The sequence below is a fragment of the Polypterus senegalus genome, chromosome 7, assembly GCF_016835505.1.
Source record: "Polypterus senegalus isolate Bchr_013 chromosome 7, ASM1683550v1, whole genome shotgun sequence".
In the NCBI taxonomy this organism is placed as follows: domain Eukaryota; kingdom Metazoa; phylum Chordata; class Cladistia; order Polypteriformes; family Polypteridae; genus Polypterus; species Polypterus senegalus.
Genome location: NC_053160.1, coordinates 16,742,251 through 16,768,964, shown reverse-complemented (window position 1 = coordinate 16,768,964; position 26,714 = coordinate 16,742,251). Strand labels below are relative to the sequence as shown.

At 40.1% G+C, this 26,714-nt stretch overlaps 1 protein-coding gene across 1 annotated transcript in view; it reads right to left on the bottom strand.

The window, feature by feature from the left end:
• Positions 1-1,480: 1,480 nt before the first annotated feature.
• Positions 1,481-26,714, bottom strand: part of acer2 (alkaline ceramidase 2) — a 46,478-nt gene continuing 21,244 nt past the window's right edge. The window contains exons 3-6 of the mRNA XM_039758255.1: positions 24,776-24,917; positions 21,555-21,692; positions 6,485-6,622; positions 1,481-2,793 (exon numbers count right to left, since the gene is read on the bottom strand). Of these exons, the coding sequence (XP_039614189.1) occupies positions 2,607-2,793; positions 6,485-6,622; positions 21,555-21,692; positions 24,776-24,917 (605 nt within the window). The 3' untranslated portion in view covers positions 1,481-2,606. The remainder of the gene's footprint in view (positions 2,794-6,484; positions 6,623-21,554; positions 21,693-24,775; positions 24,918-26,714) is intronic.

Here is a 26,714-nt window from a genome sequence, read left to right as displayed (position 1 = left end):
GCTGAATCCGAATACAGGGTCACGGGGGTCTGCTGGAGCCAATCCCAGCCAACACAGGGCACAAGGCAGGAACCAATCCTGGGCAGGGTGCCAACCCACCGCAGGACACACACAAACACACCCACACACCAAGCACACACTAGGGCCAATTTAGAATCGCCAATCCACCTAACCTGCATGTCTTTGGATTGTGGGAGGAAACCGGAGCGCCCGGAGGAAACCCACGAGACACGGGAGAACATGCAAACTCCACGCAGGGAGGACCCGGGAGGCGAACCCGGGTCTCCTAAGTGCGAGGCAGCAGCGCTACCACTGCGCCACCGTGCCGCCCTAGGATTAGTCATGGGTCAGAAAATCAAACCATGAATAATTAAACATAAGTGACGTCTGTACCCACTGGGGACCCAGAATGTTTATTTCTGAAATATGTGATCATCGTATTCAGGATTTTAAGAAGAATCTTGAGCTAATGAATTTGGACAAGGAGAAATATAAGGAGTGTTTCATAAATTTGATAGTATTCATTTTTAACAAACAAACAAACAAAAAAAACTGTTTACTGTTTGGTAATAACTGCTTACTAAAAATGTAAGAGCTCATCTTAGGGTCAATAAAAAGAAAGAATACATTTGTCTACTAGCCACATACAGTAAGTGTGACTGCATACTAAAACATTCTCAAAAAATCAGTCTGTTAACACGAGAGAAAAATTATAAAGAGATACCATACTTAATATCTGAAGTGCTATTTAGTGCCTGAACCTCTGAAATAAAAGTCAGAGAAACCCTGGCGTCAAAAGGAATACGTCAACCAAAAATCATATATATTATTAGGTATTCATCCTGTGTTGTATATTTAACAATATTTTAGCCAAATTACATGTTTGGGATGTCGTGAGCACATGATTGGGTACCTGAAATGTGGATGATTGAGTCGAGTGGAGGTAATGTCACATTAGACGAGTTCTCCAGCAATTTTCAGTCATAGTTATCATTTACATAATCTCAGCAAGTCTGAAACGTGCTTCCATGAAGGCCAGTCCTGCAATCTCCAGCTAGACTGTAGCTCGCCCAGGTTTAGAATTAACAAATAACTAGACTTGATTTTATTTGGGGAAAAACTATGTGGATAGGACTGATGAGTTTTGTTGGGATGAATGGCCTGTTTTCATCTAGATTGTTCTAATGTTGTAAAAATACAGAAGCACAGTATGAAAAACATTTTTTATGAGTAAATTCTGTACAAATATTAGGAAGCTGTTTTGTTTTTCACAAAGAGACGCATAGATAGACATATGGAATAAGTGACCAAGTAGTGTGGTAGACAGTAGAACTTTAGGGACCCTCAAAACTCTATTTTTATTTTGGAAGAATTAAGTGGACAGGATTGGCAAGCTTTGTCGGACTGAATGGCCTGTTCTCATCTAAATGCTTCTAAGGTTCTAAAGTTTGATTTTGTCTTTAGTCTTTGGGGTGGGCTCGATGTGCATCAAAGCGGACAACCAATCAATGCTGATCTGATAGTACAACGCACATAATGCAGCGATTAGGATTAAGTAACGTGGATGTTTTGGACCTTACAAAACAGAAAAGAAGCTGGTCTCTCTGATGTCTTGTGTTTTAAGTATCACAACACAATGGAAAACAGAAGAGGAGGGCAGAGATTGTGGCTGAACTCCCCATAACTGTTAACCCGTCATATAGTATCGGCTCCGTCAGACAGCACGTTATTATTGGCAGTCACAAACAGGGCGAGCACGACTGTTCTGGAGATATGGCCTACAGTCATGTAATTTGACATGCGCAGCCATTTTCAGTTATGTAACTCGACACAGTCTGGCGACGAGATCAGCAAGTGAAGTCGGAAAGGTTTGACATACCCCATGACTTGATATCGTGTAATGTGACATCAGCCAAATTTGATAATTTTTTTCTACAGTAGTTTAACTTGGGCCCCCATTGTATAGGAAATGTGTTATGTCCATTCTTGACGAAAACATGACATTAAACGTTTTTCTTAAACATTACTATAAACAGCCCAGGGTGGGTAACAGAGAAAAATAAAATATAATTTTTTGGTGAAGTATTCCTTTAACATGAGGAGAATTGTAAACATTTATCCTGACAATATAATGTAACATTTTATGGTAAAAATATACCTTTATAAATAATTTTATTTTAAAAGATATAAAACAATGCACCATATAGTATATTCAATAATATACTGTAGCAGTATTCTTGTGGAGTAAAAATGCAAATATCTGCTGGCATTCAATTTGTTGCAAAGATGAATGACAAACTAACTGCATTACAAAGGAAATGTGCTCAGCCCCCTGTACAGAAGACTATTCTTCAAAGAGTTTAGATACTTAGAATATTAAATGATCTGTATAAAAATATACATGAATATATAATTTAATAATTTCCTTCAAGATAAAGTACTGTTTTTAAGAAAGATAACCTGCAAAAATATGTCAGTACATATTATACAACATACAGTTCAGTTTACGGTTGTCCAACGGTACAAATGAGAAAGAAAAACAACCAAATAATAGCATTCTGACGTCTCTTCCTCAGCTAGACCCCCAGTTAACCACGTGACTGTATTTATGTCACTTTAACTGAAGACTTCCTGTTTGCACAGAGTAAAGTAACATATGGAACTCCAATGAAGGCCCATTTCTCACTTGGCCAAAACTTAATGACAGGACCCTGCTCGGGGGCTTCGGTGACGACATCAAAGTAGGCGAAGCAGACACAACCCAGGTAGGAAGCCAAGCAGATGAGGATATGCCTAAAGAAAAAGCACAGCATTAAATAGTGAAGGAGTTCTGAAATGTCTGATTAAATGTCAGCATCACAGACATCTAATAAATCCAGATTGTCGTTCAGATTACCCTACATATGATCAGAATATACATAGAGAAACTGTAGAAGGAAATAGAGAGTTCAAAGTAGTTGGGCACATTTTAAAACTGTCACAAAGTACTATTTTGCTATAGAACACTGAAGCAGAAAAGAGGTGTCTTCACTGAAACGGTTTTGTCCATCCATTCATCTTCAAACCCACTTAATCCAGTTAAGGGTCACAGTAGCTGGAGATGGTCTTTACAGCAGTGGGGGCATGGCAGGAACCAATGGTGAACAGGAAACTGGGCACTGCCCATTTTGTGAGGTTTTTAGTGGCACACAAAGCACGTTGAGTGAACACTAAAGTGAACGGCTGAATTGCAGCTCTAACAACACTTTGGTCAGCTCTACTCTTCATCTAATAACCTCTTTGATGACCACCTCTAGACCTCTTGATGTGGCACTCTATCATAAATGCCATATGCAAACCTTTGGTTTTCTCGATGATCCTCTATGAGTTGTCTCTCTATTGCTGGTCTTACAACGGTCTTAAAAACCTGACCTTTAACCTTCACTTTGAATTATTTGACCACACAATATCCCTGATACATTCTTCCAATTGTTCCATCCACACTGCACTCTATGGTTTATCTCTGCATGTAATTTTCCATCTTAAACTACCACTCATCCTAGATATTTAAATTTATCCATTCTTTTCTATAGCTATCTCTGCAGACTAACTTCTAAATCCTGACCATCATTGAATCTCAAATAAATAATCTGTTTTCTTCTACCTATTTATACTCAACTCTGTGAATTCCAAAGCTCTTTTCCATTCTTTCAACTTCTTCTCATATTCTTTTATTCTGGTACTACAGAACACAATATCATCAGCAAAAAGGCCTGCTCCAGGGGGATTAGTCTTTTATCCCATGATTCAACACATCCATAGACCAAAGAGGTAAGGACTTAAAGAAGACCCCTGGTGCAGACCTCCTCTTACTGGGATCTTGTCTCTTACCCCAACACTAATCCTAACCTGAGTCCTCACTCCCTCATACATATCCCAGACAATCCTCATCTTCTTCTTTGGTCCTCTTTTCTCTCTCATGAACCTCCAGACCTCATAGATAGATAGATAGATAGATAGATAGATAGATAGATAGATAGATAGATAGATAGATAGATAGATAGATAGATAGATAGATAGATAGATAGATAGATAGATAGATAGATAGATAGATAGATAGATAGATAGATACTTTATTCATCCCAAGGGCAAATTCACAACATGACGTGACACTCTTTCATTAGCCTACTCCAAATCAATAAACACTATAGGCAGACCTGTTTTTTGTGATGTTTCCCTAGGGGCCATCTGTCTATTGCTAGTATTACCACAGTCTTAAAAACTTTACCTTTAACCTTCACCTTAATTCTTCGATCACACAATACTCCAATTATTCTGCCCACACTGTACTCTGTGGTTTATCTCCACATCTTGTTTTCCATCTCAAGCCTAATGGATCCACTCTTTTCAATAGCTTTCCCTGCACCTAACTTCTGAATTCTGATCATCATTAAACCTCAAATACTCTGTGTTCTTCTTCATATTTATCCTCAACTCTCTCAATTCCAAAGCTCTTCTTCATTCGTTCAATTTCTTCTCCACTTCCTCTTTTCTGATGCTACACAACACAATGTCATCAGCAAAATGCATGATAAAAAAGAAAAAGAAAAAGAAAGCACTACAAAATAAAAACTACACCTATACTACAAGAGATGCATGAATGGTGTAACACTAAGAAATGCTCAAGGGAAATACTGAATAAAAAAATTACTTTTTGCGCATGAATTATTTTGCATGTTTTATAAATAGAATTAAAAGAATAATTTCTCTTTGAAAAGACAAAATATGTTTCTACTGTATAGATACCACCTACCCCACCATCCCCATAATACACTAAATATAGTACATTTATTTTCATCTATCCATTTTCTAAACCTGAATATCCAGAGCAGGATAAAAGGAAAGTAGGAGCCTACCCCAGGAATTATTAGGAGTAAGACAGAAACAATTCCAAGAAAGGGCGCCAGTCTGTAGTGGGGTATTCACGCTCACACACAAACACACGCCAGGGCCAATTAACATCATCAATCCACTTAATCTGCATGTCTTTAGAATATGAGAGGAAACTCAATCAGACATGGGGAGAACATACAAACTCCATGTAGTGAGGACCCGGGGCAATCCAAGCTAAACAAAAAAAGGTTGAAAAGCTAAGGTGTGCAATTTGAAATGCAGAAGGTTTGACTCAATTTAACCTTCAAAGGTCTGGAGGTTCCAACTGGGACTAGTGAGTTAAGATGCAGGTGGTTTTAAATGAGTCCCATTGGGACAACGGTGCTAAAAAACAGGTGGTTTTAAGTGAGTACGATGTGTAAAATGTTCACATGGGCATCAGGTGTGATCTCCTGAGAATTGCTGTGGTTTTGAGTCCTGTGTCTTCAAATGACAAGAGCAAGTCAAATAAACTGCAGTGAGACTGATGTGGGATCCTCGTTTCTGGCATGGGGAAGATGACATTTTCATGGTAATGGAATTGCTTCCCTAATAGTTTTCTTGACACTGGGATCAGTTTGACAGTTATGCTAATATCCCTTTTCTTATATTTAAAGGTCATATTGTATTAATGAAAATTTTCCAAGTCATATTGGTGCATTCAAAAAGTATTCAGACCCCTTCACCTTGTTTTCACTTTTGTTTATGTTGTAGCCTTATGTTAAATTTAAATTGACTTTCCTTCATCAAGCAAAGCTCAATACCCCATAATGACAACGTGAAAAATGGCATTTCAGAAAGTTGTACAAATGTATCAAAAAAAAAAACACATATTTTGCCTGGATTCAATGACATCCTCAGGGCCGGAACCAAAAGTGATGCCATCGATCAAATCTAGGCAAAATTTCCCACGGTCAGTCTGCCGATGAAAAGTGCACCCTGCCATCCCCTGGTCTGGTGTGGAATTACCTTCATTTGAGTCCTTTAGCTGCCTGCCATGTGCACGTGTGTGACAGCATTTAATTACAGGGGTACGTGATTATGGAGCAGTTTGCATGTCCACATAGGTTACTGATAAACAGGACCCTGAAGTCAGGATGTTTTCTCTAATTCTGGCAAATGCCAATTCTCAATTCTAACCTTGTACATACCAGCACCACTTACAGCTAGGAATGACTGGGTCACAGATCAAAATTCTTTAATTAAAATGCTTGTTAAGAATAAAAGATAACAGTAAAACGTTATAATAATCAAACAGTGAAACTCATAATTGATACATACTACCTGAGGGCAAAGAAATGGTAACGATTGGCCACACTCATTCCACTTGGACAACCAGAGGATCAGGAAATGGTTAGCCTCTTATTAAAGTTAAGTTAAGCCTTACTCGTTCAGTGATGTGTCTCCTGACTAAAACACTGCGACTTTTTTCCTTAAAAGTTTTACCTTTCAAATATCAAAATATTATAATGGCAGTGACATTTTTCAAGATTTACGCTGTAAGATTTATAGCTATTACCTCCTAATAAGTTTAAAAAAAGGTCACATTTACAAGCCTTAAACAAGAACTTACCATGCACAATGCAAGTACGGGAAGTTCACAGAAGACCACATCTCACAGAAAATCCTGTCGCTGACCCAGCAAAGGAGTGCCAACGTCCACCACAAGCCAGAAAATAGGCCCAATTTGAAAACACGCAGGTTTTCGCACCTTAGTTGAAAAGACAAATGGAGAGAAATAAGAAAACATTTTCACAAATAAACAAAATAACTCATATCAGTTATATGGTATTTTTGAGCTGATGCTGGATCATAATATCAATAATCCAAAGGAGCACTTAAGGGTGAAAACTGGAATATACGGGGAGAGTGGCAGCCATTCCAGCAGCTCCGTGTATGACTTTACCTTTTTACCTTTTTTTTCTATTTTTCCTGATTAATATGAATTTCCCCTTGGAATTAATAAAGTATCTATCTATCTATCTCACTCAAAAGAGGCTCTGAATATTCTGTAATAACTCTCGCTAGGATAAAGCAATCTGAACAAAACAACGTGCAATGTGCTCCTCAGTATATGGAGCTTTGAACAACCAGGGATGCCCCAGTGTTGGAGCGAGGAGGTAGGCGCCAGACAGCCACTGTGATGTGTGACAGATTAGGGCTAAATCGCTCCCTTGAACCCCTGTCCAAGACTCCAGACACCAGATAAAAGTCCAAATCTTGACTTTATTTAAATGCCACAGTGCACAAAGAACCCTCTCCTCCATTATACTCATTAAATAATCACAAATAACAATAATAAACAATTCTCCACTCCTGGACGCGTTGCCACCCTTCCACCCAGCTCAGCTCGCCGTCTGGGAGCTCCCATAGTCCTTTTATTCTCCCTGAGCCGGAAGTGTTCCCAATCCCCAGTCCATGTGATTCAATATCACTTCCGGGTCAGGTACAAGTCCTTCTTCTTCACCCCGGAAGCACGTCGCTCTTCCTTTATAGGGCACAAAGAAGTCTTCGGTCCTCCCTGCAGTCCCCTCTTGTGGCCCCTGTGGTACCCAGCAGGGCTGAGGATAAAAACTACAAAGTCCATGACTCCCTGCTGGTCTTCGGGGCACCTCCAAACTGCAGGGAGGGCTCCATCTGGTGGCCTGGGGGTACTGGCCAGGATGACAAGCCAGCCAAATACCACAGATGTTTAATCTCAGTTTGCAACGTCTGGGTGCATGCGGCCCGTGCCCCTTCACTCAGTGACTCGACTTAACATCAGGATGGTGATGTACAATATTGAGCAGCGTGTTTTCATGGTGCCAACCTATTAGGTCACCAATTCGTTTAAGCGAGTCTACTGGATGATCACGAATTAATGGAAAGTTACTTCCAGCAAGATAGAGCAACGTGTCACACATCGGCAAGGAGCATGGCAGAAATCGAGTCCTTCTTCGGCAACAGGGTAATTTCAAAGGGGTTTTGAACACCACAAGACTTCTTCCTTTGGGGTCTGCTCAAAAGAAAAGTCTACTGGAACAAGCCACACACTGTGGAAGATTTGAAGGAAAACATCCAATGTGAAATTGCTGCTATTCACTCCGAGACGCTTACCGATACGTTCAGGAACATGGAGCGTCGCATCAAAATTTGTCTGGCAGAAAATGGAAACCACTTCCAGCATCGCATGTAATGCAACTGATTACACAGACGTCAAGGTATGGAGCGTATTTTTGTGGTTCAGATAGCTTCATCCTAACGGGAGTTACAACAGAATATTCGGGGCCTGTACTTACATTTGTTTAAGCTTAAGTAATTATGACTGCAGCCCACACCAAGTCAAAATCTTTCTATTTTATTATAACTTACTTTTATCCAAGTTAATCTACTTTTGTATGCATTGGTTAAATTGCTATTACAAGCTTAAGAAGCACCTCGCCCTATAATAGCACCTATTTCTTAACAGCATGAAATGAAATGGAATTAAGCGAAACACCCCAACAGTCAGATGCCCAACTAATCAGTTAAGTAGGTATGAGTTCTCCATCGCCTCTCCTTTGGAGGCCAGCACCAATCCCAAATAATATTTACACCTTTAAAATAACACTTTTTACTGTGTTTAAAAGCAGTCACTGACTTAGTTTTCTATGGTTAGAACATAAGCCATTTGACACACATGAGGAGACCATTCTGTTCATCAAGCTCGTTAGTTTAGCTAATAGCTGACCTATCCCAGTACCTCATCCAGATTTTTCTTAAAGGTTGTCAGGGTTTCTGCTCAAATGTTCCCCTAATTCATACTTTTAAAACCTTTTCAGACAGCAGTCCACAATAATGTAGGGACGTTTTACAGGAGAAAGGATTGAACGCTTCGTTTAGAAATGATTCATTCAAAGCTGTTTAAATGACTACAGACCAGTGGCACTTACCTCTATTCCAATGAAATGCTTTGAACATTTGGTGAAAAAACATTTTAGTGACCGAGACAAAGTCTTTTCAAGACAACAATCAATTTGCTTACTGTGCAAACAGAAGTGTGGAAGATGCTCTGCTTGTTATCTTACATCAAATCTACACCTTTCTTGATCAGCCTGGTTCTTATGTCAGAGCATCGGAACTTGAGAAGTATGAATGTAAACCCATTTACTACACTTATGGATTCAGGACTTGCTTTTAAATCGTTCACAGACAGTTAAAGTACTGGACACTTTTTCAATTGTCATTCATTCAAACACAGGAAGCCTGCAGGGATGTGTCTTATCACCATTACTGTTTACTCTGTACACAAGTGACCTAAGACAGAACAATGACCACTGCTCCATTATCAAGTATGCTGATGACACCAGGCTCATAGGACACATATCTGGGAAGGATGAAAGCCACTATCTAAATCAAGTGGACTAGATGGGAAACTGGTGCAATAATAAATAATAAATAATTCTTTGCATTTATATAGCGCTTTTCTCACTACTCAAAGTGCTCAGCAATTGCAGGTTAAGGGCCTTGCTCAAGGGCCCAACAGAGCAGAGTCCCTATTGGCATTTACGGGATTCGAACCGACAACCTTCCAATTGCCAGTGCAGATCCCTCGCCTCAGAGCCACCACTCCTCCATATAATAAAAACTCTCTCACTCTGAATGTAAAAACAGATCAAATAAATGATATTTGATTTTAAGAGACAGAAATCTGTATGATCACCCATTGCAGTTCTGGAGAGGAGGTAGAAATAGTGACTGAATATAAATACTTAGGAACTTACCTAGATAACAAAGACTGGAATACTAATACAAAAAAAATATCTTCTAAATGCAATCAGCGCTTATTTCTCCTCCATAAACTATTTAAAGTAGACAAGGGCCTCATGTTGTCCTTTTATCGCAGCCTGATCCAGTCTACGAGGTGTGACAGAAAAGTAATGAGACTGATTTTTTATTTACCAAAGTTTTTATTTTTTTCAAACATCAATGTTATCCCCTTCAAAGTAGTTCCCTTGGGCAGCGACACACTGATGGAGACGTTGTTCCCACCGTTGGTAGCAGCGCTGGAAGTCTTCAACTGGTATGGTCTTCAGCATGTCCGTTACACTCTTTTGGATGTTTTCTAAAGTCCAGAAATGACGTCCTTTGAGGACATTTTTCAGTTTAGGAAAAAGGAAAAAGTCACACGGACTGAGGTCAGGTGAATAAGGGGGCTGGGGAACCACAGGAATGCCTTTTGAGGTCAAAAATTCTGTTATGGAGAGGGCAGTTTTTCGGCACCATTTTGGCACAGACCTTTCACATGTGCAAATCTTCAGTCAAAATTTGATGAACGGTAAATCTGTTCAAATTTAATTGTTCACTCAACATTCTTAATGTTAAACGACGGTCTGATCTCACAAGAGTGTTCACACGTTCGATGTTTTCATTGGTTTTCGAAGTTGAAGTCCTCCCTGAACGGTGTTCATCTTCAACGTGTTTTCTGCCTTCTAAAATGATTTGTGCCAGCGAAAACTTGAGCTCGGGATAAAGAATGTTCCCGTAGGCCTGTTTTAACTTTTCAAGCGTCACACTTGCCGTTTAATGGCACAACGCTTGCTCCAAATTCGCTGTTCCATTTTGCGTGACGCACAACCAAAAACACAACTTCGCTAATTGCAGTCACAAAAATCACGTAGTTAACGGAAGGAGTTGAAACTCGCACTGAGCTATGGGAGGGTACTGATACACGTGCTCCATCAAGGACAACAGCACAGCGTTGCCAGTCTCATTACTTTTCTGCCACACCTCGTATGATCACTTTCAGTTTCATTGCCTGGTTTAATAATCTGACAAACCAAAACTCAAAAAAGCTCCAGCAGATTGTGAAGTATGTAGCTAAAGTTATTGGGGCTGATGGAGATGACTTGACGTGTGTGTGTCAGAGGGCAGGCAATGTTAAAGAAACTGGAGATCATCTCAACTGACGAAAGACATCCATTACATGTCGAACTAAACTTCAGTAAATCAGGAAGGATAGTTCCTTTGAAAACGCACACAAATTGAAAAAATCCTTTCTTCCTAGCGCCATTCGACTTTTCAATAAGAAATATTGGAGAAAATGATTAAGGTTCTGATATATATCCTGTAACCTTTTTTTTTTTTTGTAAATATGTATTATCTAACTGCCTTACCTTAACCTGTCTTGTTTCTATTTGTTTGTTTTATTTCATTCTGTCTGTTATTAGATGCAACTGAGAAGGCAAATGTCATGTTTTCTTGCGTAAAAATAACTAAATAAAGCAACCTTAACCTTAACTGGGTGACGCTGCTTTTATTTTTTTTGTGTCTAATTTAGTCTTTGATTTTCACTGTTACAACTGACTGTGGACCCTGTAGAGTTTATTTCCTCCAGCATAAAGCTGACAAGGATTGACATGTTTCAGTGACCTGACATTTGCGCGATAGACATATGAGCACCCATTAAAATACGGCGTCAAAATCGCGCAGACAAAATCGCGAGTTTCATTAAATATGAATTACTAGTTTAAAGCATATATAATAATGTTTATTTTAGAAGTCAATATTATGAGACGCGGCACGCAGATAGTCCTTAAGATCACGCCCTGCATATGTAGGAAGAATTGCAGCAGGACGTCTTGATAGTTGAGCGTATTTAGACTTGCTGGCTGCCTGACTGCTGGTAATTCCGCCTTGTATACAACGCGTTATGCCAACCCTCGACTGAGTTATTTGTTCGCGGCATGCCATCAGCAACACGTTCTCGCATGCTCCACATGGTGATAGGAAACAACGGGTTGGCTCGTCGATTGCGTCTCAATCGACCAACGTAATTGTCCTCCCAGTAATCATAAACATTCTGGAGATTGTCGGGTCTACTCGCTCAGTTCATCAGCGGACCCAACATCTTCCGGAGGAACGAAACTCAGTGCAATTAGCATCTTTGAATACAGTTATAACCTAGCACATAATGTGTACATAATACGCACATACGCGTCCCACTCTCTTGGCCTCTCTCGTGATTTTGTCGGCACGCATTTGTCGAAAACCAGTTAGCGAGTTTGTCCGTCGCGGTTTTGTCAGCGATCCTATGTCTATTGCGCTTTTGTCAGTGAACCCATGTCAACATCCCTCAGAAACATTTCTTAACAATAGTTTTCTAAAAAAATTGTCATCCGATTAGATGGCACAGCACAGACTCCACTGTAGAATGCCCAGGAGGTGACGGGCGGGATTTTTGTTGAACCCCTCAGTGGTTTATTTTCTCCTGGGATACTGCGGACTGGATTTTGTTGTTCTTCACTTTCCCCAACGGTCAATGGACCATAGTGCAACAATTAATTAATGGGCAGATATTGTTGGGTTCCATTTATGTTAATCGCTTTCAAACTATTTTGCTCTCCTGTCTGTTTAAACAAAGTTGTGTCTTTATGTAATACTCATTATGTAGTTAGTAATTTATAATATTTGCATTTTACCTGAAAACCTGTCAAAGCGGTCTGTAAAGAAATTACACCAAAATAAAGTAAATTGAATGGAAACCTGAATTTTTTTGAGGCAGGTTGAGAGGTGCTAAAACCAGAACAAGTTTTTGTTACCACGTCATATCAAGATTTGACCTACAGATGTGTTCTTCAAAACAGAGAACAAGGGAGATGTCGCCTGCTGTATGCTGTAGTTCTTCTCCGCCGCGCTATGTGCAGGTTTAGGGAAAGTTTTGCTTAAGACAAGGAACGGTAAGGAAGAGCAAAAGTTAAACAGGCCCATTGTGAACATCTGGAACTCAAAATTTAAACAAATACTTTCCTAAGGAAAGGTAACACTTTTGGGAGTTGCTAAAAACTTGTTGAAAGGTTGTTGGCAGCTTCTTCCTGGTTGGCTTTTCCTCAAATGTGAGATCCAATTTCATGTCCCGCCCTTGCTACTATACTTGAGTTTCTTTCACCAGCACCTGAAGCAGCACACTGTAATGTGAATATGCATGCAAAACAATTCTTTTCCAATTTTGTTCTGTTTCCCTGACTGTTCTATTTTTGATTCTGTGGAGCCCAACGCAAACTGAGCACTCAGCCCACATCTGCAATCCTTTACTAAATTTACACAGGAACATTCAGACAGGTTCTGATCCTATACTAGACATTTTTCATTCAAGGCAAACCTTTTATTCAAGAACTATTTACAAACCTTTAATTGAAAATGAATCTCAGGTTACAATTTAGTTTTTAAAAAGTAAGGCTATGTTCACATTAAGGCTGAAGTGACTCTAATGCGATTTTTTGCATTAATGTGATGCTAATCTGGTGTTTTCAGGGCTGTTTGGGCACAGAAATCCAATCTTTTCAAATCAGATTTGAGTCCTTTTTATATGTGGTCTTAGATCTGATACAAATCTGATTTGTAGCCATGCGACATGATTGAGAACAGTCAGATCTGAATTCAAGTGTTTTTTTTTTTCCTATGCCCATGGGCTGAGTGCTGCTATCATCAGCCACCACCAGCAGTGAGGTAAAACAACAATGAAGGAGAGCTACAGGGGTGACAACAGTCACGGGACCACCATTGCTTTCTCGTACCCACACATCTCTTAGTGCAGCATTGCCAGCAATAGCTGTGAAAACAGAAAAAGCTAGATGGCGCAGTGGGTAGCGCTGCTGCCTCGCAGTTAGGAGACCCGGGTTCGCTTCCCAAGTCGTCCCTGCATGGAGTTTGCAAGTTCTCCCCATGTCTGCTTGGGTTTCCTCCAAGTGTTCCAGTTTCCTCTCACAAGTCCAAAGGCAGGTGCATTGGCAATCCTGAATTGTCCCTAGTGTGTGCTTGCAATGTGTGTGTGTTTGTGCACCCTGTGGTGGGCTGGCGCCCTGCCCCAGGGTTTGTTTCCTGCCCTTTGTTGGCTGGGATTGACTCCAGCAGACCCCCATGACCCTGTAGTTAGGATATAGCGGGTTGGATAATGGATGGATTTTCATACAAATGATGAAGCTCAAAGTGCTTTACAGGATGAAGAAAAAGAAAAAAACACAAAATATATATAAAAACTTGGAGGTTCACCCCCTGCTCGCTTTGCTCACCAACCATAACCCAACTCCCCAGCCTGCGTTACACGCCAGCCACTTCGCGTCTCTGCAGCTCATGTTGTAAAGAGGGGGGCTGAACACACTCCAAGGGGACGCGGTCACTCCTCCGCAACCCAATGTTAAATGGTGATACAATGGGAAACAAATACCGTTTTTTTTTTTTTTATAACCTCCTCTTTGCTCGATCAGCTGCTGGCTTGTGCAGTGTGATCCTCATCTCGCGCAGTGCTTCAAACATTTCAAAGCCTGTTACAGCAGCTGTCCTACTCTTTGTGTTTTATTTCTGGCCCCGGGCGTAGTTAAATCTTTTGGCACAAAGTCTCACCTCGTCTCGCGGCATGTCAGCTCTTGATATTTTTTTAGTTTAGAATTTAAAAACTGAATAAGAATCTGAAAATCTAACACCACCACATTAACGTTCAATAAATTATATATAATTTATAATATATACTATATATATATATATATAGTGGGAAGCAGCCCGGACACAGACAGACGGACATCATTTTAAAGTCCAACACACGTTTATTTACAAGTATTTAAAGTGCACAAACCCAGAGTCGCAGCACCAATCACCACAACAGTCCAGGCCAACACAACAATATGCCTTTCCTTCAGACCGCCTCCTTCTCTCTCCTTCCAGAACTCGTCCTCTTCCTCCCGACTCCAGCCCTCAATAAAGGGAGGCAGCCCCTTTTATATCCCCCCAGATGTGCTCCAGGTGTGCTCTGGCAATCTTTAACTGACACGCCCCAGTGTTGTGGAAGTGCCGGCTGTATCCCTGGAAGCACTCCGGGTGTCCCTGCTCCTCTTCCCCCTAGCACTTCCTGGTGTGGCGGAAGTGCTGAGGTCCAGGGTTCTCCAGGCATTGGGGTGCCCCCTGGCGGTGACCATGGGCCCCTACAGGGTTGAGCTTCAAAGCTCTGCACCTGTGGCCCCCAAAGGAACCAGGGCGGTCGCCCCCACATGGTCTGGGGAAGGCGTAAGCCCTCCTCCGGTCTTCCTAGGCATCCCGGCCAGGTCGCCACCCCAGCCATCTCCGATAATATATATATACAGAGAGAGTGAGAGAGAGTAGATAAAATTAGGCAATACTAATTAACATAGATTAAAAGTAAGGTCGGACGGCCAGAGAGGACAGAAAAAACAAAAAACAACTCCAGACAGCTGGAGAAAAAAAAAATAAAATCTGCAGGGGTTCCAAGGTCACAAGACCACCCAGCCCCCTCTAAGCATTCTACCCAACGTAAATGACCTCAATCAGTCCTCATGGTATTCAGGGTTCACATGGATGGTCATGTGGACTTCTGGCCTTTAATCCATCAATGTAGGGACACCATGGTACTTGATTGGGTGGTGGTGGCCGGAAAAAGAACAGCAGAGAAAGTAGGGATTAGTACGGATTTTGGAGCCACCATCATGAATGAACGAGAAGATCTTCAGCACCTGGTGATGTCTATGAAACACAGACTTCAAACAGTCATTACATGCAAGGGTTATGCGACAAATGCACTAAATATGGTGGCTTTAATAGACCTGCCATTGCTGTGTACCAAATATTATGGTGCCCTGAAATGTGGGAACCATGTACAAAAAGTGTGACCAAAATGTATGAATTAATTAGTCTATTAGTTAATTAGTCTTCCCTAATGTAAACAATGACATGAAAGTCGCTCTTTAATCACATCTGAAATGTTTGATTTGTAATTTTAAACTGTGGAGCAGAGGGGGAAATCAAGAAAAATTATGCATTTGTCCCATACATTATGGAGAGCAATATATCATTGGCCAGTCATTCAACAACTGATTTGGGACTGGCTTCAACCTGCCAGTCAACCTTCATGGCTCTCCATGGAATCTATACTAATAAAAGGCAAAGCTCTCACTGACTGACTCATCACTAATTCTCCAACTTCCCGTGTAGGTAGAAGGCTGAACCCTCTGACGCTGAACCAGCCTTTCTAGACATATCAATAGGAAAGCAAGGTGTAAAGCTTAAGTTTAAATTAAGTTCATAGACACGCTGCCGCTAAATATTCGCAGGCAAATCCACAACTTAATACCAGGAATGCCTGTTAAACATCTTAGATTCACGATTACCGATTTGGGTAGTGAACACTTCGATGAATGACACCTGTTATCTTTACAACGGTTGACAAACACGGAATATAACTTGAACACAACACATCCTCCAAATACGAACCTGATTGAAAGAAATAATGATAATCAAATCCTTGATGACAGCAACACTCATAACAGTGACAAAACAACTACATTGACAATCATGTTACGTTATTTTTAAAATGTTTCCTTTTCTTTTTCATAACTTCTTTAACACACTACTTCTCCGCTGCGAAGCGCGGGTATTTTGCTAGTGTCTAATAATTGCTCCCAAATTGTCTCCTTCTCATTACTAATAAACCCCAGGTCCAATCAATTAATTAGGTCCCTTGATTCCTTACATGTGAGAAGTGTGGCGTCTACAGTTTTAGGAGGTAACCAATTACACCAATATCTCACAATCATATGCTACACATTGGTGATAATCTAATAATTTTCCTCTTCCTGGATAAGTCATAGCATACACACCTTAGGTGACATCTTTGACTCTGGATGCTACAATCTTTGAGATCCTGCAGTGATATTCCTTTTTAAATTGTTTTGTTCTTTCTTCGGCTCAGATACGTTCTCAAAACATGTAATGTCTTTTTTCTATCATCTCCACTTCCTTCTCTCCTGCTGTGCAGTTTCTTGAGTCTTTTATCAAATACTATACAATCAGTGACAACGTTGTATAAGGTTGTGCGAGGCATCCTATCAAGCAATATCAATCTATCCAATGTGGAAATGTGATCTTTCCTCTTTCCCTTGTATTTTGCATGAAAAAATACATCCCCTTCTTCTAGAAATCCAAACCAGCAACTTGTCCCATTTAAAATTATACACCATTCATATATTACCCCACATACGTTATGAAACCTAGAATCTTTTTCACGTAGTCTGGGATGTCTTCCAGTGCTTGTATTTTGGTCTGGATCTCTACAGTTTTAGATAGATAGATAGATAGATAGATAGACAGATAGATAGATAGATAGATGTGAAGGAAACTATATATTAGATAGATAGATAGATAGATAGATAGATAGATAGATAGATAGATAGATAGATAGATAGATAGATAGATAGATAGATAGATAGATAGATAGATAGATAGATAGATAGATAGATAGATAGATAGATAGATAGATGCTTGCATCTTGCATGCCTCCCTCCTCAGTTCCACACAGGCATTCTTTATTGTTCTCAAGTCTTATTTTTTTCTGTAGGACTGACTTGGGTGAGAGTTGTTGAGGGCGAGTTTCTTTATTTTAGTCTATTATTTACGGTACATGATTACTTAAAGAACATTATTATATTTCTCTGGTTTGCTGAGGCTACTAATTTGTCACTTAACCTCATGTTGTTTAAAAACTGACCCATTTTCCCTTCTACTCATTGACATTTATCAATAAAAATTTCATCACACAAAAAAAAAACAAAAAATTTTACAGTCACACACAGATAAATCAGAAGCATCCAAGCGAAAATTCGGAAGTAAGAACTCACAAACGAGCGTCTGGGGAAACACAGCTGCTAACAACCTCTTCTCTTTCACCAGCAGCCCAGACGATGAACACCATTAAGGTCACTTCTAGCTTGACCCTGGAAGATCCCACCTCTTCCGCCCCCCCACAGGTGATTTAAAGACCAAAAGTCCAAGAAGCCCAAGTTCATGTACGAACAAAAGGTTAAGATTCAACTTGGAACAGAGCAGTCTAGAGAGAGATAAGGCATCAGATGTGCAGAGTCTGCAATTCATTTAATTACAGGCCCTATTTTTTGCATTTTCTTCCGATATAATAAATGGAGCACTGGCTGGTCCCCAGCCCCTCATTATTTCCCTGTTGTTTTTTATATTTTCAATATATATAGTGATTTCTTTCCCCATTACGTGTGTCACAAATAAAGAAAGTTACAACATTTCAACAATTGGCAGCAAAAAATACAGAGTACAAGGAAGGTTCTCAGTTGTATTCCAGTTACAGTATGTGTGTTTATTTCTTCTTGTACTTGGTTAGTCAATGTAAATATTGAGGCTAAAAGTGCTGCAATCTACCAAAGCCTCAATTTTACAAAGGTTTAGTTTCTTAATTAAAATAACTACTAGTCTGCTTAGTCCACATCTAATTATACATCAATACAGAGAGAAAAATTAAAGGATTGTAAGCAAGAAATGGGTGGTTCGATAAAAGTCTACAGTTAATAGAAACCAGCTTTGTTGAATGGCACGTTGTCATTCTAACCATTTTAAATAAAGACTAGCATGCTTAAACATTGGGACTAGTCAAGTCAAGTTGGGGAGCATGCACTGGTACATCAAGTTGCCGCACGCACTACACAACGAAACAACTCGGGATCCCGGTTGGAAACCCACCCCAGGCAGACACCCTCCGGAAATAACCCTCTATCTGCCACAGCCAGGTGATACGTGGGTGACTCCTTGGCCTGTTCCAGCCACTCGGGTCCCCAACAATGAGGACCTTACGAGCTGGATCACCCTCGGGGAAACGCACCACATGGCCGTAGTGCCATTACTGACGCTCCTTCATAATGCAGGTAATGTGCCTCATTCAGGACTCCATGAGCAACACAAAGCCAAACCAGCAGTAGCCAAGGATTCTCCAAAAAGCCACACATGAAGGAGTCCAGTTTTCATCTCAGGTCACTAGATAGTGTCCATGTCTCGCAACCATATAGCAAGACAGGAAGCACCAGGACTCTAAAGACTTGGACCTTCGTCATTTTGCAGAGATATCGGGAGCGCCACACACCCCTTTCCAGTGAAGTCAGTAGACGGAATGGGAGAGCATGGGGGGGGCCATACGGACTAGGAGCGTCAAAAATAGCTATATAATTTTGGGCAATTCATTTTTTTTAGCAATTTTTAATTTATATTCTTAACACAATGACATGATGATTAATCAGTATTATTAAGATATTAAAAACTGCTTTAATTGACTTTCAAATCCTTAGTACTATTACAAAACAAAGTGTGTTAAATAAAATTCTTATTTGTAGAAGCATCAGCACAAAGATTTGTTTCACAATAAATTCATAAAGCATTATGCTATACTGTATTACTGTATTATTTTTTCCTTAGCATAGGCGATTCATCTTAATAACTGCAGTCAACAAAGTTCACTCTTAATAAAAACACCACATGCAAAGCACTTTAAGTTTATATATATATATATATATATATAAATTAGTAGTCAGTTAGTCCAAAATTAATATTACACTGGACAAAAGTTTTGTATCCTGAAAATTTTAGGTGATTTTGGATGAAACGGTTTAAACTGAATACAAATATTTCATATAGTCTGTACCAGAATCTGGACAATCCGGAAGTGCTTCCAGGAGTCCATGCAGCACTTCCGCCACACCAGGAAGTGCTGCAGGAACAGCATTAGGGAGCACCTGGAGCACATCCAGGTGCACTATAAAAGGGGCTGCCTCACTCCATTCGGAGAGCCGGAGGCAGGAGGCAGAGGACAGAGTTGCGTGTGGAGGAGTGAGGGCAGCAGAGAAAGAAAGAAAGAAAGAACTGTGAGCAATAGTGCTGGTGGGTTATGCACTGTGTGTGCTGTACAAAGGGCTGTGCATTGGGAAAATAATAAAAGCTTGTGGTTGGATTTCTCTGTGTCCTGGTGTCTGTCTGTAGTCGGGCTGAATGTTCACAATTTATTTATTGATAACAAATCTGCAAACAGGCGAATTCACCAAACACAAACCTCCCAACTCGTTAAAGTACAGCTAGCTACTACATACTACAAGAAAAATACAGCAAGTTAAATAATCGGGCCTATATTTCCATACTAGTTACTATTCTTGTAAAACATTGTATTGTATTTATTATAATAAACCAAGAATTAAATAAAGTATTTTCAGAAAACTGTATGAGTTGCTATTTTAGCTGTGTATTTACAGTATATTGCTATTTGCCAGTCACCTACCGCAGGGCTGTCTCAATAGATGTTTTGTAAGCTGACAATGTAAGACACGAAAAATGTATTAGGAAATCTCAACACTTAGCTAACATAGAACAACATGTGTCTGAAAAGTGTAGGCTGGCAGCCAAGACAAATGTTTACTCAAGTCGAAACAATGAAAATAATAACTTGACAGAATATAGTGTTCTTAAACAGATGAAAAGTCTATTAACTCCTGAGGCTACTGGATAGAAAGAAAAAATTTGATTATTTACAACAAAGCAATGTCACCACCAAGTCTAGAAAAAACTATTTAAACACAGAATAATCAATCTGCCAGGTTTGTCATTTACACAGCTGAAGGTCATAAAAATGGCAGGCACACATCTGATATTATCATCTAGTTCACCACTGGCCGTGACTTAGATTAAATTGATTTTTTTGTTAACTAAACTGATATAATTGTACTTTTTAATTCCTAATCTGGGAGCAGTTAATACTGAATGAATGTCTCTCTCAGTGTGACTATGCATTTTATTTCAGGTTAGCCGTCCCCTATGGCTCTGCCCGCATTGTGGTGAAACAGGACAAACTATAAAAATCAATAAACAAAAAGGTTTCCCTAGCTAAGCAGAGACAAAGTACACTCCAAAACGCAGAGGTAGACCGACTCCCCAATCCTGACGTCACGCTTACCCCTGCCTTCGGCCCGGAGCCTCTGTCTCTGATTAGCCAGGATGTATCGCTCCTGCAAGCGAATTGCAATTCTTTGAGCAACAAGAGAAGTTGCAAAATCAACAGGAATGTACAAGCAAATTCTAGAAAAAAGCCCAATCGAAATCCGTTAAATAGTTCTCTGGTTCGCTAGCTAAGCAGAGGTAAGGTACGTCCCGAGGCTGTTGCGTGAGTGAGGAGGGCCCCGCCCCCTTCCCCTTAGCCTGCTGTGTCTCTCTCGGATTCGCGCAAATAAATCAGTACCGCAAGCAAACTATGATACTTAGCGCAATGAGCAAAGTCACAAAATCAACCAGAATGTTCCCACAAATTCTAGAAAAAAGCCCAATCCAAATCCGTTAAATAGTTCTCTCATTCGCTAGCTAAGCAGAGGTAAGGTAAACCCTGAGGATGGAGCGTGATTGAGGAGGGCCCCGTCCCCTTCCCCTTAGCCTGCTGTGTCTCTCTCAAATTCGCGCAAATAAATCGGTGCTGCAAGCGAACTATGATACTTAATGCAATGAGAGAAGTCGCAAAATCAACTGGAATGTCCACACAAATTATAGAAAAAAGAACATCTAAATCCGTTAAGTTGTTCTCTTGTGAACTTTTATATAGAGAGAGACTTTAATAATTCATGGTTTTGTTAGTTATTTATAAATCATTCTGAGTGTGTCTTTAATAATGCTTTAAATTAAACTGCACTGAACTGAAGTGAATTCTGTTTAGTGTTATCTGAAGCAAGCATGCACATATACACTAGATAAAGTTGCACAATGGCCAATAAAATCACTTCATATAATGCAAAATGTGCGACAATCTGCAACAATCCATAATCCAAAAGTAGACAGAAACAAAATCTCACCTTTTCAATTCTGTAATCAGCAACACCGTACAAGGAATGCCCAGGGTCATCAAGGAGATAGAGTTGATGACTGGTTTCACAAATGCAAGACAGGTTGTTATTCCTGAAAGAATGGCGATTGCCGCTTTAAATCTGCTCCTGTGGGGAATGGAAGACAGGACAGTTCACTTAGACGAGGCAAACTCCACTTACGTATTTATTAAATCCATACTCACTAATAAAATGTGCTGTTAAACATTTATTCGAGTTTACAGGCACACTATTGGTTTTACTGCTGTCGACAACACTGACATTCTCTTGCTACTAAAAATTGAAACCAAATGTGCGTATCTCTTGTGGGTGTTGAAGAGGTAAACATACTAAGCACAAATCCGAAACTCATCCCTAGAGTTGGGATGGTAACTCAAAGAGAGTAATCTATTACAAATCACTTTTCTCGAATTGTGAAGGGATTACTTCCTGAAAAAAAATGAATCATATTTCTTAGTTTCTTACAAATTTTTTACTTATTTATTACAAACCTTACTTTGGGGTTACTCTCTAAATACTTTATGTTATCAAAAATAAATAAAAAAGGTATACAGCATTCAGATAGCATTTTCATTTTTGCAATTAACTAACCTACATTTACTAACAATTAAAGGTAAATATTTCCTTCCTTTAAGGCCATGTCATATTAGACGACTCTGCCAGCGATTTTCAGATGAAGACTTCATTGACATAGCCTTAGTGAGTCAGAGGTAGATGCGGCAGACACCTGAAATTGCCAGTCGCACAAACTGATATAGACAGCAACTCACTCCAACTAGTCTACGATCCTCCCAACAAATTTTAATAGATCTGATTTTGTTTTAAATTGTAGGGGCCAGCCCTGTCTGCAGGGGCACCAACAACCAATGAGCTTGGAAGTACAATGCATGTAAAGCAGAGACGAGGATTAAAGAACCTCAAAAACAGAACAGAGTGTATGTCTGATGTCTCACATTTTACATTCCCTAACAGAATAGAAAAAAGCACTATGATTGTGATTGGACTCGTAGTACTTATTAACCCTTCATACAGCACCGGCTTCCTTAAGGTAGCACATCACTGGCTGACAGAAAAAATGATGCTTTCAATGTACTAGGGACGTTCAAAATGTTTCTGCACTTTACATTTTCGTTGGAAACAGTGAAGGCGGGAGGAGTAGTAATTGCTCATGTCCAAGAGTGTCATGTGACTGGGAAAATTGCATCGCAAAGGAAGATGACTATGTAAAAAAAGTGATGTCATTTGTTTTTGAAATTCTTAATAAATTCAGTTTAAAAAAAAGTGCGGAAACTTTTCGAATGTCGCTCAATTTAAGAAGCAATTGAAAACCCAACTGTTCTGTGAATATCTAATTGATTGAAATGAAAAAAAAATGTATTACCGTATATACTCATGTATAAGTCGGGTCTTGACACCCAAAAAATTGATCATAAAATCAGACCCCGACTTATACGCCCGTTCAATAATGCCTCCTCCAATCTCACACCAGTTTCTCAGACACATCAAACTTTGTTGCAGCAGCGCAGTTACCAATTTCTTTCGCTACTTCAACGACGTTTCATTTAAAACCAGCTTCATATTTTCTTCTGATCAAACGCTCCGTAGTAGATAAGGGATGCTCTTATGATAAAGGTGTGTGAGGGCGTGAGATAAAAAAAACACAAATCAGTACAAATGTTGCTTCGGAATAGTTTGGGTATTACCGTGTGGTCACGTAGGCACAATACATAGAAAAAAAGGCCGTGTGCTCCGTGGTTACTCTCTCAGGTGGGCATTAGCATATCATAGTGTCTTGGACCAATACCGTGACTTTTCTGCATTCGACTTAAACTACCGACATTATAAAATACCAGTAATGGCGCATTGCACATTATACACTTGACTTGAGCATTCCTAGTCTTCATCCTCTTTCTCTGTACGTTTAGCATTCGTTTTCTCAGAGGTTGATACACTTGCTGCTTCCTGAGCAGCTCTTCTTTTCTCCACCCTCACCCCACTTCTCTTCTTTCATCGGTATCTTTTCGCGTTAAAACTGATTAAGTCAGTGTTTGTGTTGCAATTACTTAATATGTTTTCCTTAATTTTTCACTTAAGCTGGCACTTTAGTCTTCAGTCTGCCTCAAGAATGATTTATAATATGAAGAGGTAGGGGAAGTTACGGCGAAGGTGATAGGGATGAGAACGGCGCCCGTACGCATGTGCCGCCCTGCTGGCTGCTGCCGAGAGTTGATTCTACAATAGAATAAATAAAATAAATAAAAAGAGGAATAATTTAATGCATTTTATCATGAAAGTGATATCCAGTATAACTCTAAGGATTCTAAATGTGCAGAGAGTTGGAATATCAGACATTTAATGTGTTCTGTGTGGTGATCTATTCTGTGTGCTGCTGCTGTCAGGTCAGGAGGAAGCCCCAGAAAAAAAAGACGGCACAAAAGATGGTACGTGTGACTTTTAAAATGTGTCGTGTCATTATGATCGGGAATATGCGATGCTTGAATATAAAAGCACCATGAATGCATCTGTATGTCGGCATTTTGCTTCACCACTGCGAACCATTCAACAAACATTGAAGCGCACACATCGATCTCGTAGGATCTGCAAAGCGGCTTTCTGTCACATGTCGATAATAACCAGAGACTCTGGCGTCACATTTAAACTTTTATCACACTGCGCCCAAACCCCCGACTTTTTGCTGGTACTGCAACTCGTGCATGCGTCGCGTTAATTTCGGAAGACCTGCTCAGAAGACGCATCAAGTGAACACTGGAAACGCGTGGCATCCATGATGTGGGCGCGTACGCGTTCTCAGCGTGAACTATAAACGAGCCCTAAGGATTCTTAACAGCGGGTGATGCTGTTTAATCACTTTTTTAAGTGCTATTTAGTGCTTTGGACCATTTTTGCCAAAGATGAACTCCGTAAGTGGGCTTGCGCATGCGAAAAAAAAACAAGCCTCTGCCTTAACTGGGTTACATCCCTTATTCTGGTTTTGTGTGTGCAAGTAAACACATTCAATGATCCCATCCTACAGATCTGCTTAAACAGACAGGAAACAAAGTGGATCTAAACGGATTTACCATAACTAGAGCCCAGCAATAAATATCCATTCATTAATCATTGAACTATTTCATATACAGATCTCAGTTTAAAAAAAATATTTATTTTTGCATTTGTGGAGTTTTCATTACCTGTCTTTTCTGAAAATCTTTGGCAAGTATCTCTTCGGGAACCACATGCCAATGGCACACATCAAGACCCAAAGAATAGCCAGCTCATCTAGCATTTGTCCCAAAAAGCTAAGTGTCGCATGGAAGTAAACAGAACCAATACCTATTTAAATAAAATAAAGAGCAGGTGAGATGCTTATCATATACATGTTCATTTTTGTTAATTCTGCATTGTGACAGTTATAAATTAATCTCACTATAAGTAAATATTAATTGTATTAGAAACACAAAAATATAACTGAGTTTCACATAATCAATGTAAAACCTCATTAAGAAGCTGTCAAGGAAGTTAATAGAATGTTAAGTTACAACCCCAATTCCAATGAAGTTGAGACGTTGTGTAAAACGTAAATAAAAACAGAATACAATGATTTGCAAATCCTTTTCAACCTATATTCAATTGAATACACTAAAAAGACAAGATATCGAATGTTCAAACTGATAAACTTTATTGTTGTTTTGCAAATCTTCACTCATTTTGAATTTGATGCCTGCAACACGTTCCACAAAAGCTGGGCCAGGGCACGTTTACCACTGTGTTATATCACCTTTCCTTTTAACGACACTCAGTAAGCGTTTGGGAACTGAGGACACTAATTGTTGAAGCTGTGTAGGTGGAATTCTTTCTCATTCTTGCTTGAAGTTTCTTAACAGTCCGGGGTTTCCGTTGTCGTATTTTGCGCTTCATAATGCGCCACACATTTTCAATGGGAGACAGGTCTGGACTGCAGGCAGGCCAGTTTAGTACCCATACTCTTTTACTACGAAGCCACACTGTTGTACCACATGCAGAATGTGGCTTCGCATTGTCCTGCTGAAATAAGCAGGGACGTCCCTGAAAAAGACGTCGCTTTGATGGTGGCATATGTTGCTCCAAAAATTGTATGTACATTTCAGCATTAATGGTGCCTTCACAGATGTGCAAGTTACCCATGACATGGGCACTAACACACCCCCATACCATCACAGATGCTGGCTTTTGAACTTTGCGCTGATAACAATCTGGATGATCCTTTTCCTCTTTGGCCCGGAGGACACGACATCCATGATTTCCAAAAACAATTTGAAACGTGGACTCGTCAGACCACAGCACACGTTTCCACTTTGCGTCAGTCCATCACAGATGAGCTCGGGCCCAGAGAAGTAGTGTAGTGTCCTAAAGTGTGAAGTACAAGTTAAGGGGGGAGGTTCATGCGTTAAGTTATATATAGTAAGGCACTGGTGAGGCCTCACGGTGTTCAGTTTTGTTCTGCAATTTAACAAAAAAGACATAGTAGCACTAGAGGGAGTCCAGAGAAGAGCAACTAGGCTGATGCCAGGATTGCGAGGTATGAGCTATGAGCAGAGACTGAGACTGAAGTGTCTAAAATTATGAAGGCAATTAGTCCAGTGGATTGAGACTGTGACTGTAAAATGAGTTCATCAAGAACACAGGGACACAGTCGGAAACTTGTTAAGGGGGAATTTCACACAAACATTAGGAAGATTTTCTTCACACAGAGAACCTTAGATACCATAGAGACCAAGTAGTGTGGTGGACAGTAGGATTTCAGGGACTTTCAAAACTACACTTAGTGTTATTTTGGAATTAAGAATTAAGTGGACAGGACTAGCAAGCTTTGGGTTAAATGGCCTTTTCTTATTTAGATTATTCTAAAACAAAATGTTCTAATGTATATTGTGTGGCAGACGGCTAGGACCCATGCCCGGGCAGGACGCCTGGAAGGACCGGGAGAGGTACAATAACTCCCCTGGACCACAGGAGGGCCACAGCCAGAGGGTCCCGGACAGTTGTGGTGCCCTGAAGGCCAGCATTTCCGCCACACCCGGAGGTGCTGGGAGGAAGGAATTCCAGGGACACCCAGAGTACTTCCGGGTGCACATGTGGCATTTCTGCCAC